The 12,633-nt window shown below is 36.2% G+C and overlaps 1 protein-coding gene across 9 annotated transcripts in view; it reads left to right on the top strand.

The window, feature by feature from the left end:
• Nucleotides 1-12,633, top strand: part of SLX4IP (SLX4 interacting protein) — a 79,545-nt gene that overhangs the window by 34,500 nt on the left and 32,412 nt on the right. For 5 of the 9 annotated variants that reach the window (XM_066995380.1, XM_013182115.3, XM_066995375.1 and 2 more), the window contains 2 exons: nt 5,045-5,134; nt 8,625-8,748. In XM_066995380.1, the coding sequence (XP_066851481.1) occupies nt 5,070-5,134; nt 8,625-8,748 (189 nt within the window). In that variant the 5' untranslated portion in view covers nt 5,045-5,069. Of the gene's footprint in view, nt 1-5,044; nt 5,135-5,781; nt 5,872-8,624; nt 8,749-12,633 lie in introns of all 9 variants that reach the window. The other 4 variants (XM_066995378.1, XM_048060802.2, XM_066995379.1 and 1 more) reach the window with 2 other exon arrangements.

Raw genomic sequence — 12,633 nt, 5'->3', positions numbered from 1 at the left:
ATTTCCAGAACCAATGGATCATTATTTAGAAAAGATCAAAAGCAGATGAGTATTTTCTTCCTGGTTTCATTTATTAAATCTCTACCATTCCAAAGAATGGCCTTGAAATTTCTGATGTCAGGTGTCCCCAGATCTCCTCTGCTCCCATACAGGTGTCAGCAGCAGTGATGGCATACACAGCTATCCTGAGCCATGTGTTTGTGCAGGTTGAGGCATTTGCTTGGAAAGTATATCCTATGCTTTGGGAAACTCTTTATATTGGTTTGAATCATAGTACCCCATTGATACACTTAAAAATGAAAGATGAATTAACTTTGTATAATGACAAATACAAAAACACTCCTGTGCTGTACGCTCACTTACTTAAATGATTTTTGCCTGTTGCTCTTGTTCCAGAAGAGAAAAAGTGTCACAATACTGAAAATTATTTTTGTTGATGTGTAAGCAAAAGTAAAACTTGTCACTTTGTTTGGAGTCAGAAAAGTAAAGGAGAACAAACTTTTTCTTCTAAGAAAAAATGGAAAAAGTGAAAATAGCATCCATGTATTGCCGTGATATATTTGGCAGAGACCAATACAATGCTTAATTATACTTAATGCAGTAGATTTTTGAACTGGCGTAATTGAACTTGGAACATTCGATTTTAGAAAGAATTTGGAAAGAATGGAATACATTAGGAATATTTTTCTGGTTATTATAAGAGAAGATTATAATCTCAAGCTTCTTACCATTTATTTTCACAATATCTCTTAGCCATGCTTTTGCCACATGGAGACTGTTGATACCCTCTGTCTGTGATGTCCTTGGTAGCCCTTTCCAGCATTGCGATGTTTTTTGGTGGTCATCAGGGTCTAGTCTAATTATTTTTTAAACTATTGACATAATCTGAATATGAAATAAAATTATCTCTAACTAGATACCTCAATTTTCTGGGAAGTTAAAAAGATGAGGAAGAAAGACTCCCCGTATGCTTAGCCTAGAGAATTGGAAGTTTTACAGCGTATGGCATGCTTCTCTACAAGTGGAACTGAGAAATGCGCTTCAAAATTGCTTTTAATCAATATTGATTATAAACAAAGCAAGGCTTATAGGGAATGATATTGTCTTGCTCTAGACCAATTAATGTAACAAATTCCTTGAGCTTCTGGGACTACAAAAACCACTCTGATGTGAAGCAAAGGCACAAAGCACAGGCTAACTGCTACCCTTAGGCTGATGGTGTCACCTGTGTTTGCAGCTGTCCTGGAAAGGGGAAGCATGTGTGACAGTTGCAGCCAGGCTCCCTCCTGCCCGCCCGCCCCCAAAGGCTAGCCAAAGACTGTGTGTTTCCTTTTTAACCAGGCGTCAATTAATCCTGACCTCCAGCCCGCATTTGTAAAATAATTACAGAAATGGGAAATGCTAATGTGTCTTGGGAGGCTGGCTCTCCGTTCCTGTCTGGACTAATGATAGAGTACATTTGGAATGATGTAGCTGAGTATAAAATCAGCATGCATCCCAAATATTTTGTTTATAATGACTGTTTTTAGGTTATTAAAAGCAATCCAATTTCAAGAAATGAGAGTCCCGATGTAGGGAGCAGTCTTACTGTAAAGATGAGCATGGCAATAAGTATCTGTTTGGGTTTATCTACTTGTAATCCATCTAATATCTGATTATCCCAGGCCAAGGTTTTAACGGGTTAGAAGAAGATGGCTTTCCTTGACAGAGTTACCACTTTGCATTGGTATTCATTCAGTTTACATTACGTGCCTGGTTATCTTTTCCATTTGCAGAATCTATGAAGTGTTTGATGTATTTGTATAAACAGTTTGATTCCAGAAAATATGTTCTGAATTGAATACCATTACTGTAGAACAGTGCACTGACAACATTCTGAGACAATTTAAAACCCTATGTTTAATAACAGTGAATGATATTAGGCTGTTATGGTGAGTACATTAACATCAGGAAAATCAGCTTGTGAAAATGAAGAGTTTTGAATTCCAGAATTATGGAGGATATCGAATTGGCAAATCTGTTTCTGTCTTTAATTTTACAGTAAAATGTTATTCTAGTGATTCTTGACAAAAGTGTTTCTCGTCAAATCAGGTGTGTTCAGGTCTCAGTTTTGAGAACTGCATCTCAAAATCATTTCCAGTACAAATTTTGAGATAAGTTGAAAATAAAATTAAATAATAATTAAAAAAAAAAACAAAACCTGTTTTAGTTTGCCTTTCAGTTTACATCACTTAAGAGTGGTGAGTTGCTTCTTGCAGCCACAATGACTGGAAATGCTGCATTTTTCTCCAAAATAAAAGCTAGTATTTTCAGGGAATTATGTCTTCAGAGTAAAAATAAAAGTTATTTAGAAACCTTTATACGAACACCAGATCTATTAACATAAGCACTGTACACCTTTCTTCCCATTTCCTCCATTCTCCAGTTATTTTGTATTGAAATTTAGTCTGTACAGGGAACTCTTCGTTTGTGCTGGAGCAGCCAAAACTGTATTGAGCTGCTTAGTGTAAATATCACCTGTAAAGCTGTATCGTGTGGAGAAACATAGAGTATAAATAAAGGTGTAGGGTATAAAGTGCTTTGTATAATGTCAGCGTGCAAAGGCGTCTACATAGGAGCTTTGTTTGTATCATGTTCAGGGCTTAGGAGAAATAGCAGTTCACAAGACCCAGCATGATCTGCTTGTACTCTTACTCCCCTTACTCTTTTTTATCTGGGGCAGTTATGATTCCTTGTGTCTACAGCTCCTCTACCTGAGTGGGGAAACAGTTGGGTTTTTGATGTTGACATAGTTCCAGGTACGGTGTCCACAAGAAGAGTGCTCCAAAACTCCAAGGGATAGAAGTCTTCCATTAAGAAAACTCATCTATTACAAAATTTACGCACTATTCATGCATATTTGGTTTTCTTTGAAGTATTACAAATGTTTGGTTGGTTTCTAATGTTTTAAGATATCTTGGAACTGTTTCAGCATATTATTTGAAATATGATTATTTTCTGTTTTCAAGTAGTTTCAGGATTGGTAAATGAAACAAATACTGCTATTCAAAGGAAAATAATGACAAACATTCTCACTGAAAACATGTCTATGCTGGCATGTGTATGCGTATATATCTACATACATCAGCATCTCTATCTATATAGGTAAATAAAGTTTCAGCAGTCAATACCAAATCATGTAAGTTAACATCTAGCATTAGATAACTGGAATTTTCTTGATGTATCAAGTACTTGTTTGTTGTAGTAAGTGCCAAACCATGAATAATGTACTGCCCTTCTCTTCCTATAATATGCAGTGGCTGTTAACTTTGATGTTCAGTAGTCAACTCAAAAATTTGCTGGAGCTGACTAATGATTCACCAGAGATTTTTGAGAGAGATTTTGCCATCAATTTAAAGCTGGGAGAGGTTTGCTATTGCAGCCATCTGGTAATTCTTGGGTCTCTGGGGAAAAGAGAAGCCTTTTGATAAAACAGATCAAAGCATTCTGGTCTTTCAGTGCCTGATACCTATAAGTAACTTAGAACTGATTTCACAATGCCAGTCTTATGTGCTAAACTCTTGCATTCTAGTTATGATACAATACTGATCGTGCATTATATTTTTAAAATATTTGAATAATTACATGATTCTGTTCATAGATAATTAAGTGAATTTAGTTACCTAAGTGTTTTGTAATCTCAGAAATATCTAATTTACTGGCTGTGCTGTCATGATTAGTAAGGATCATGCTTCAATCCTGTTGCTTTTTGTCTATACTAACTGCACAGGTAAGGAGACTCCCAAGGCTGTTCTTTTGCTATACCACAAGCCCAAGATGTAGATGTACCTTTTGGATTGTAGGTCATGTTCAACTGTACTGTAAGAATAAGTACCACACTATTTCTAGAAATAGTTGTGTTAGCACTTGGAGTTCTGGCATGGGCTATGCAGATGTTTGGCAGTGCAGAGCAAATACAGAAACTTAGGACAGGAATGAATGCTGCGACCTCCCCTTGAAATGAGACCAGTCTCACTCTGGATTGTACATACACATTTGAGACTTGTCTGGTATCTGGATGCTGTTTCTATTCCATGAGACATTCCAGATGTGCAATTGCCATGACCACATATGTCCAGTCTTCTCAAAGACAGTTTATTGCAGCACAACAGAGGCACAAGCAGCCAAAAGAGAATGGTGATGTTGGCTCTTACCTTGCAAGTTGTTTACTTCAAGGACGAATGAGATTTGGTGCTGTAGTACAGTAGAAGAAAGGGAATGCTTTGGCTTACAACGTACTGTACTTCTGCACGTGAAATGAGGCATTATTCTTTCGCTAGGGTGTGGTACGTATAGGGAGATGTGTTTGCACCTGATATACTGACAACCAGAAATAATTAAGTCTTATATATTGCTGTCCTCAATTAAGGCCTATTAAGGAATTTTAGAAATAGTTAACATGACTTGGGATATAGCCTGCATCATCCTAGCAATTTCATATTACAGTAATTGATAATTTAGTCTTGTTATCGTTTAACCATTCAAAGTATTGGCTAAATGACAGATGCCAATGAATATTCTTCAAACTTGCTGTTCCTTTTATTAGGTAATTTGGAAAGAGGAAAAGACTTTTAAAGAGGGTGAGGTTTTAAAGAATTACTAATTTTAGGATAGCTAATACAGTACTAAATTATCAGAAAATATAATGATGGGAATTTGGTGAGGAAATCGTTTATTTTTCATGTGGTAAATTTTGCCTGAACTCAGATTTTGAAGTGGCCTGTAGGTTAAAGTTCAGTGTGCTTGTGCTTGCTGTTATTGTTTAAATGTTTTAGTTAGCTACCCACGATGTGTCTGGCACCCTAATTTCTCATTAAATCCACAGACAATGGTGGTAAATTTGTAATTCTGTACTTTATAACCTTCCACAAGCTTTTATATGATGCCTGCTGTATTGCTGAATCAGATGCATATGCTTACCTGATTGTTTACTTCCTTCTCTGCTTGACATTTGCTTCCTAGCAGCTACAGTTGAACCTTTTTTTCTTTTTTTTTTCTCCTCCAGTGTGGGAACTTTGCTGTTTTGGTGGATGTTCATATTTTGCCTCAAGGCTCCAGTAAAGACACCAGCTGGTTTTCAGATCACGAGAAAGAGGTACAATAAATATCAATTCTACTTCAAAGGCATGTGGTTGCAGGGAAAAACTTGGATCACATAGAACTGTTCAGACTTTTTCAGTGTTATGTTGAGAATATTGCTAGTTATGCCTAACTGAACGGTTGCTGTGGGACCCCTAAGTGTGCTTTTTGGGTCACTAATGACCGCTTTCTATTTACCTTTTAATTTTTAAACTCCGTGTGTGTGTGCGCATGTGGTTTTGATTTTTCTGTCTTAAATAACTTCATTTTTAAAAACTTACCTCTCATGGTATGTTTCTCTTTTGTAAACTATCCTGAGTGATGAAAAATGGATTGTGACAGGTATCATTTCCGCAGAGGTTGTTAGTGAAATATCTGTTAATTGCTTTGCCTCATTTTGAGAAGTTTTTTATTTAGAGAGCAAGTGCAAGAAAATACAATGAATATGCATGATAAAGTGTTGTAGAACCACTGTATCTTATTAAAAGAGATTGCCAATCTTTATTTTTAAATGAATCGTTTAAAAGTTCTGAAAGTGGATGAAATCTTGGAAAATCAGAGCATCAGTGACCAGCAAAATTAGGAATGTAACTTTCATCTGACTCTGTGATTTCTGTTAGAATCTTGTGATGAGTTCCTGGCTGGAGTTTTCCCCTATTTTAGGCTGTGTGGGAACTTGAGAAGTTCCCTATTGAAAACGAATGCAAGACATGTTTCAAATGCCTGTGGACTTTCCCGCAAGTCTCTGTTACGGTAATTTTCAGCAGATAGATTTCCTAATAATGGCATAATTAACTTGTCACTACAGAACATCCCTGTATGTCTTAAAGTAATGTGTTCAAATAAAAATAAAAATAAAAGAAACAATAAATTAGTATCCCGAGGGAGTGAAAGCAGAATACTTAACAGTATGTGGTCCGTCTGATTTGTGCTTTAATAACCAGAAAAAGAAGAAAATAGGGGAAATCTTTTATATTTCTTTCTTCTGACTAAATGAATGCTCATTACTGCTTCTATTTATAACCAGTTTTACTATCTTGGTTATGACTTCTATGTGTTTTCAAAACGTATTCTGTATGACTGCCAAAACAAAAGATACGAATTTCAGGAAATTAGGTCATGATTGATTTAATAAAGAGGCATGACAGGGCAGCATTCATTACATTTCTGTGACTGCATATTTTGAGCAAAGTACGAAGGTTGCATATTTTCAGCAACCAAGAAGTGTGATTCCAATAGCTTCACAGTTTGCTTACTGAAAGTCTTACACAGAGTCTTTGTTAGACTGGGGAGGAAAAGGTCAGATTATGTCTATATATACATATTTTTTTGAGAGCTTTCAAACTTTCACGTCAACATTTTTTATTTTTATTTAAATTTCCAGAATTTGGAAACAACAGAGCCCACTAATGGTGGTACAGCCTGGTTTGGCTGCCTGTATGATGAACTGTAGGGAAAATGAGGCAAACCGTGCCTCTTAGGACCCCTGTAACACAAACACGATGACTTCTGACGGCTGCCCTTTACAGGATACGGGGCTGTGTGGAAGGACGTAATGTGGGTGCGTGGCAGCGCCCCGCTGCAGAAGAGGGCTGGGCATGCCTCTGCCAGCCCTGTGATTCGGGCTGGAGGGAGGGAGTGGTGCTGGCCTCTCATGCCAGCTCCTGCTGGAGTGGGACTTGCGTAGAGCAGCCTGGGAACTGCGGGAGGGCCTGTATGCACGAGGATGGTGTAAGACGACGCGGTGCACGCTGTCTGGCTGGGCGTTCCACAGACCACAGCCTGCACGCTGCTGTCACTTGTGGTGGTTGTGGAGTCACTTTGGGACTGCCAAGTGCAAACACTGCTGGGTGCAAATCGATAATCTGAGGCGTTTGGGGAGCTTTTCTCTCTTTCTGTCCTCCTGCCCTTTCTAATTTCCCTGCCCTTTATGTCCTCCTTCTTTTCCCCTGGAATGACAAAGTCAAAGTTTTAGCTTTGTACTTCAAGAAACGTTTCTTTTTTAGACAGATTTCCCTTCACATCATTGCTGTGATCTCTCCATATGCATGCAGAAGGTCTAAGTCACGAGTTCTTTTTAGCGGTGGAAAATAACCAAGAGAGGATTGTCTTGAAAACTGCTCCTGTTTATACTTTTTAAAATATGAGTCTATGTAGTTCCTTGTGGAGAGCCATTTAAATAATATTTCCATAAGCATAACTAAAATAAATGTTTTTCATGTAAATTAAGGAAGCTCATGCTAATCTTTTTGTTGCAGAAGGAACCAAATACAAACTGTTTCTGCTGCTTTCTAGACTTTGTCATTCTGACCTGAATGCATAGTCCTGCTTAAGGAATGTGTAATGAGATCGCTTTAATGAGTTAAACAGAAGAATAAGTAGATACTGTATTTTATAATTGTATTTTTCAAGCGGAAAGGAAAAAGTATTTCGAACTGTAAGGAGAAAATACTGTTTGTGGTTGACCAATATATGAATGTTGCTTTCATTTAGAGCAGTATGTTAAAAATGCTGTTGCTCTGCATTCTTTCTAGATTAATCAAAAATAAATTTCAAGCCAACATATTTTATTTTAGATGGTACTAATATAATTTTGTCTGTTTTCCAAACACTATAAAAAGGTAAAATGTCTTTGTATGCCACAAAGTACAGTTTCTTTGAGCATATAGCTGCACACAAATAAAAATGAAAATACTGAAGAAAAAGGCTCGACTGTGTGTATGTCTAAATCTGATTTTTTTTTTCTAGTATTTGAGAGAGTAATTTTTTGCTTTTATTTCAAGGTGTGTTTTTTTTTCTATGGTTATTCTGGGTGAAGAAAAACCTGGGTGAAAGATTTCTTCTTTCTGAGTTATATATGTTTTTTGTTTTCACTTGTTGAAGGAAGCATGAAAGATACAAATGGTTGTGGTTAGAAAGAGAAAAATCAAAATGAATTGGAGAAATTACATTACTGTGACCAAGTTAGCTCTAGGTCTTTCCTTCCAAAATTACACCAAATTGAATTGAAATATCTGTTGTGGTTTATAAGGATTCTCACAGTCTGTGCTAACAATTCGTGGCAGTATTTTTACTAATATTTTGCTTAAATTTCTAATGTTATCATACACTTATGTATTTTTCCTACTTCACATGCAAATGAATTTAATTTGCTGTTCAAAAATGAATATTATCTTATTGTCATAATGTATTTCATCTGCCTAGTAAGAACATTAACAGCTTTCTATAAATAATTGACATTGTATCATGCACTGTCTTATCTGAATCATAATGTATTTCCTCTCTTATTCTTCAGAATGTGTAGCAAAATTGTTTGATTTTTTTTTCTTTCATTCCAATGCATTTCCTTAATTATGTGCTTCTCAACTCTAATACCTCAGTATCTGACTGTAGATAATGTTTTTAGGTTTTGTGTTAGAGAGAGTGATTTCATACTGATTTCTGTTGTGTGTCTGTGGACATTCGTGAAAGCTTAGATGTGAATAGGCAAATGGTTGCTCTTTCAGGAGGTCTGCATGCTCCTGGAAGAGGTTGTTGCTTCGAGGGTCAAGCACTACTTGGAAGCGCCTAAACAACGTGGTCAGTGGAAATCGATGGAACATGCATCATCTGCTCCTTTGTTTATTACAGGTAAAATCAATGATAGATTTTATAGTAAAATAAGGTAAAATATGGTGGAAACTGTTGTTCTTTATTTTTTTTTCATGAAAAAGTTGCAATCAGGAAATTTAGTAAAGCCAAAATATCTTTTTTTTGGGGGGTGTGAAATAACTTCGGCCGTGTTATTGAAAAAATTCAGTAGGTTTTAATTTTCTATACATCGTTGGAAAAAAAGAACATACCACTTATACTATTAGTATGAAGGGCTGTCATTAAGCAGAATAAACGGTATAATCCTGGGTCCTCTAAAGCTGATGGAAATCTGTTTTGGGAAGCTGGGCATTTACTTGAACACTTTTTATTTTAGAAATATAGAAATTTAGAAATAATATTTTCCCTTCTCCTTCCTCTTGCAATATATTAGTTCATAAAAAGTTGCTATGATGTGATAAATGGCATTTGTCAATTCATCTGTGTTCCTGCAGATTTCTGTGACCTTGGAATGCTTTGGAGGGAATGATTACTGTGCAGAAAAAAAAGCAGTTGTAAGAACATTTACCCAACTGCAACAATGTTGTTGGATTTGTGTGTGTGTGTAAGGGTGGTGAGACTAAAAGATGCAATTTCAGTACATACATTTTAAATCTAAAAATAGTGATTACTGTAACTTGTGTTCTTACGTTAAGACCTAATGCCTTGCCAGTGTTTGTTTAATGTTATTTCGCTAGCCGTTTTTGTCATCATGGTAGGTTTTACAGATGATAGGCTTATCTAGTGTTACACCTCAAAATCAATCTTTTTTTAAACACTTCTTAGGAAATAATGACTTTTGTTTATTACCAGCCTGGAGCATATTATAAACTTGTGACAGTAAAGAGCCCCTGTGCGTTTCTAGTTCTGAGTGAACAAATAGAATTTTCTTATAGTGAAGGCAGGCCATTACAAAGGGTGAGATCGGAAGTTCTGAGATTTTTTGAGGTTTTTCTGTACTTTCTTTTATGAGTGATTTTTCATTGTTTATTTTTTAAGTTTCCTGTCTCAGTAAAAAGTATGTTTTCAAAAACAATGATTTTGGAAGATAAAACTCCCAGACAGGCTGATTGTTTTTATATATGCAAACATATGCGGTAATTTCTTGAGTTAAGGTTCTGTATTTTCCTGTATAGCATGAACTTTTAAGTCAAAATACTTGTATGTTGCCCCACAGTTGTGAACTGATCTTCTGCTTGATTCTTTCCCTTATTTCCTGAAAATGAAGAGCTTAAGGTCATCAGTTATATCTGTGACAGTTTTAGATTAAAGAATATTTACTTTGGATGAGGCAGAATTACTGTTCCCTGAGTTTTCTGCAGTTAATCTTGCCATCATTAATTAACACTTAAAAAAAAAAAAAAAAAAAAAAAGAAAAAAAGAAAGAAAACAGTCTGTGATAACGAACATTCATGTTGAACTTAATTTCCAAATCTCTTTCCTCTTCCCTCAGCCTGCTTTGCTCAGGGCTGTAATTTGTAAGAAAGGTGTGCTTTGTTCACGTCCAAGAATCAAGTTTATTCATGTTACATTCAAGTCTATTCTTACCTGAGAAGGAAATAACAAAATAGTAGGTGGGTGTTCACCAGAGCAACGGGGACCTACCTCTGAGGGTCTGACCCTTTTAGGTGAGCCACGTCTAACTCTGTCAGTTATCATCACGCAAATGTGGCTTCAGAAACTCTGGTCTGTTACCTTCCTCTCTAGGTTCACAGTTTCTGTTGGTGGAGTACACAGATACATTTTTGTTTTTTTTTTCCCCAAACAGAGGAAGTGCAAGATAGCTGGCCAGTGTTTGTCTGACAATGTTTTGTAGTATACAAAGAAATGTTCAAGCTTGATATGTGGCTAACTACGTACGTGTTCTGTAGCTGCTGGTGGTGAAATAAATGTTGAAGCTTGCAGTTAATGTTGTATTTGGAGGTTTTAAAAAGTGTTTGAGTTCTTCAAACGGAATGGTTTTCTTTTGCTCAAAGTCATGCAAGCCTGTGTCTAGAGATGCGCTGCTGTAAAATCACTGCTGTGGCAAGGAAGAGTGGATGTGTGGCGAACACTAAGATGTGTATTAGTTGGTGATTTACTGCTTCAAGTATCACAGCTGAGCACCCCACCCTTGTTTGAACTTGCATTGTTTCAGATCAATTTTAAGTAGCGTGTTCTCCACGTTGCAGGATATATTCGGAAGTTATTAGAACCAGAATTATTAGACCAATATTAAGCCTGAAAGCTTGCTATCAAAGCATGTTATATTATGATTTTCCTCAGAAATAGAAGCCAAGCTACCTTACTTGGATTAGTAGATCTGGTTCTGCTTTCTAGATCTGTAGAGAAGACTGTTGTTAAATTGGCTACCATTAATGTTTTGAAGAGAATTTTTTTCAGCTACCACAATTTCTTTTAAATATTAATATTTTATTATGTTTAACGTTAATCTTATTTAATACCACCTTTCAGTTTTGTGGCACAGAATGTAAATATCTGTGCGTGTTACTTGTTAATTTACATTTCTTTTTCATTTAAGTTACACCCACACAGCAGTATGTGGTGGGTCGCATACCATCCCATTAGGAAATCTGTGGGTGTTACACATAGGAGAAGAAAGAAAGAAAGAAAGAATGGAAAAATGAGAGAAAGTAGCCAAGACAAGCAAGTTCTTCCTATTCTTTCTTCTGTCTGAACAATTTCCCCACCCCTCCCAAATGGCCAGTATGAACAATTTGCCAAAGTAAGCTTTAATTTAGTCTTTGGACATAGATTTTGGTATAAACTCTGTTTCCTGTGTTTAATTGATGTCCAAACGTGTTTGATTTTGATTTGTTTTATTTTTTAAGAGAAACTTTAGATGAGGTAGGTTTACGAAGATTTAACTTTGCCTGCATGCAATCTGCATGGCCAAAATTGTGCAAGAAGGGCATCGACCACATGTGGTTTGCTTGCACTATTTTCAATGAATTTAAGTCAACCAATAATAATAATAATAATATCAATAGGCCATGTATTGGTGAATTTTGCTTTTTTTCTTTTTAAAAAAAAAAACACACTTCACTTTACAATTGTATAAGCTTTAAAATTAGAACTGTTGCTTATGTGTGTATATGTGTGCCATACGTTTTCAGTTCACAGCAATCGTGCTGCTCAGTAACTCATGGTTGTTTCTAGTGATGATGCCAAGCATCTTAGTGTGTCATGATGCTTACTTAGATACAGAAAGGCTGTAGTTCTGAACAGCCTGGAAGCAAAGCCTGGTTTTTCATGTTCCACAGAAGGTGGTTGTTTCTGAGTAAGAACAATAAGAATTAAATAACTACAGACTGCTCATAAAGAAATCCAAGTAGAGATGCTAAATATAGGAGCATGACAAAGGGCGGACTGTGAAAATTAAGGAAGAAGGCAAAGTTTACATGTGCACAGAGGAAATATAAAGGAAGATGTGTAAAGCAAATATGGCTGGTAGAAATCTCCACCTTAGAAATGGAAGGAAGGAGGTATCTTGTACAGACCTCCTTCTTCCCCCTATTCAAGGAGAAGGCTCACTATGTTTACCCTACAAGTCGTTTTCAGATCTTTTCTCATTCCTTCCCTAGCATCCTTCTTGTTTTTCTTGGCTTGATTGTGGAACATTTTTGCTCTGATTTCAGATGTTTTTATTGTAGTCTATTCTGCAGTGAAAATAATTAGAGAGCATGCTGTCACATGGCACAGAGAGCTCGTAGATTGATTTTATCTGCATTTTCTTTTTCTTTTTTTTGGTATTATTTTATTTTTATAAGAAAATGGGGCTAATTGTGATCATGTTTTCTGTCTGTGTCTGTTTGCCTGTCCATCTTTTTCCTCCAATTACTTTTCCTAAATGTGATTGAACTTTACGAACCGGTAGAAATCTTA

The sequence above is a fragment of the Anser cygnoides genome, chromosome 3, assembly GCF_040182565.1.
Source record: "Anser cygnoides isolate HZ-2024a breed goose chromosome 3, Taihu_goose_T2T_genome, whole genome shotgun sequence".
NCBI lineage: Eukaryota > Metazoa > Chordata > Aves > Anseriformes > Anatidae > Anser > Anser cygnoides.
This window is presented reverse-complemented; position numbering and strand designations above follow the sequence as displayed.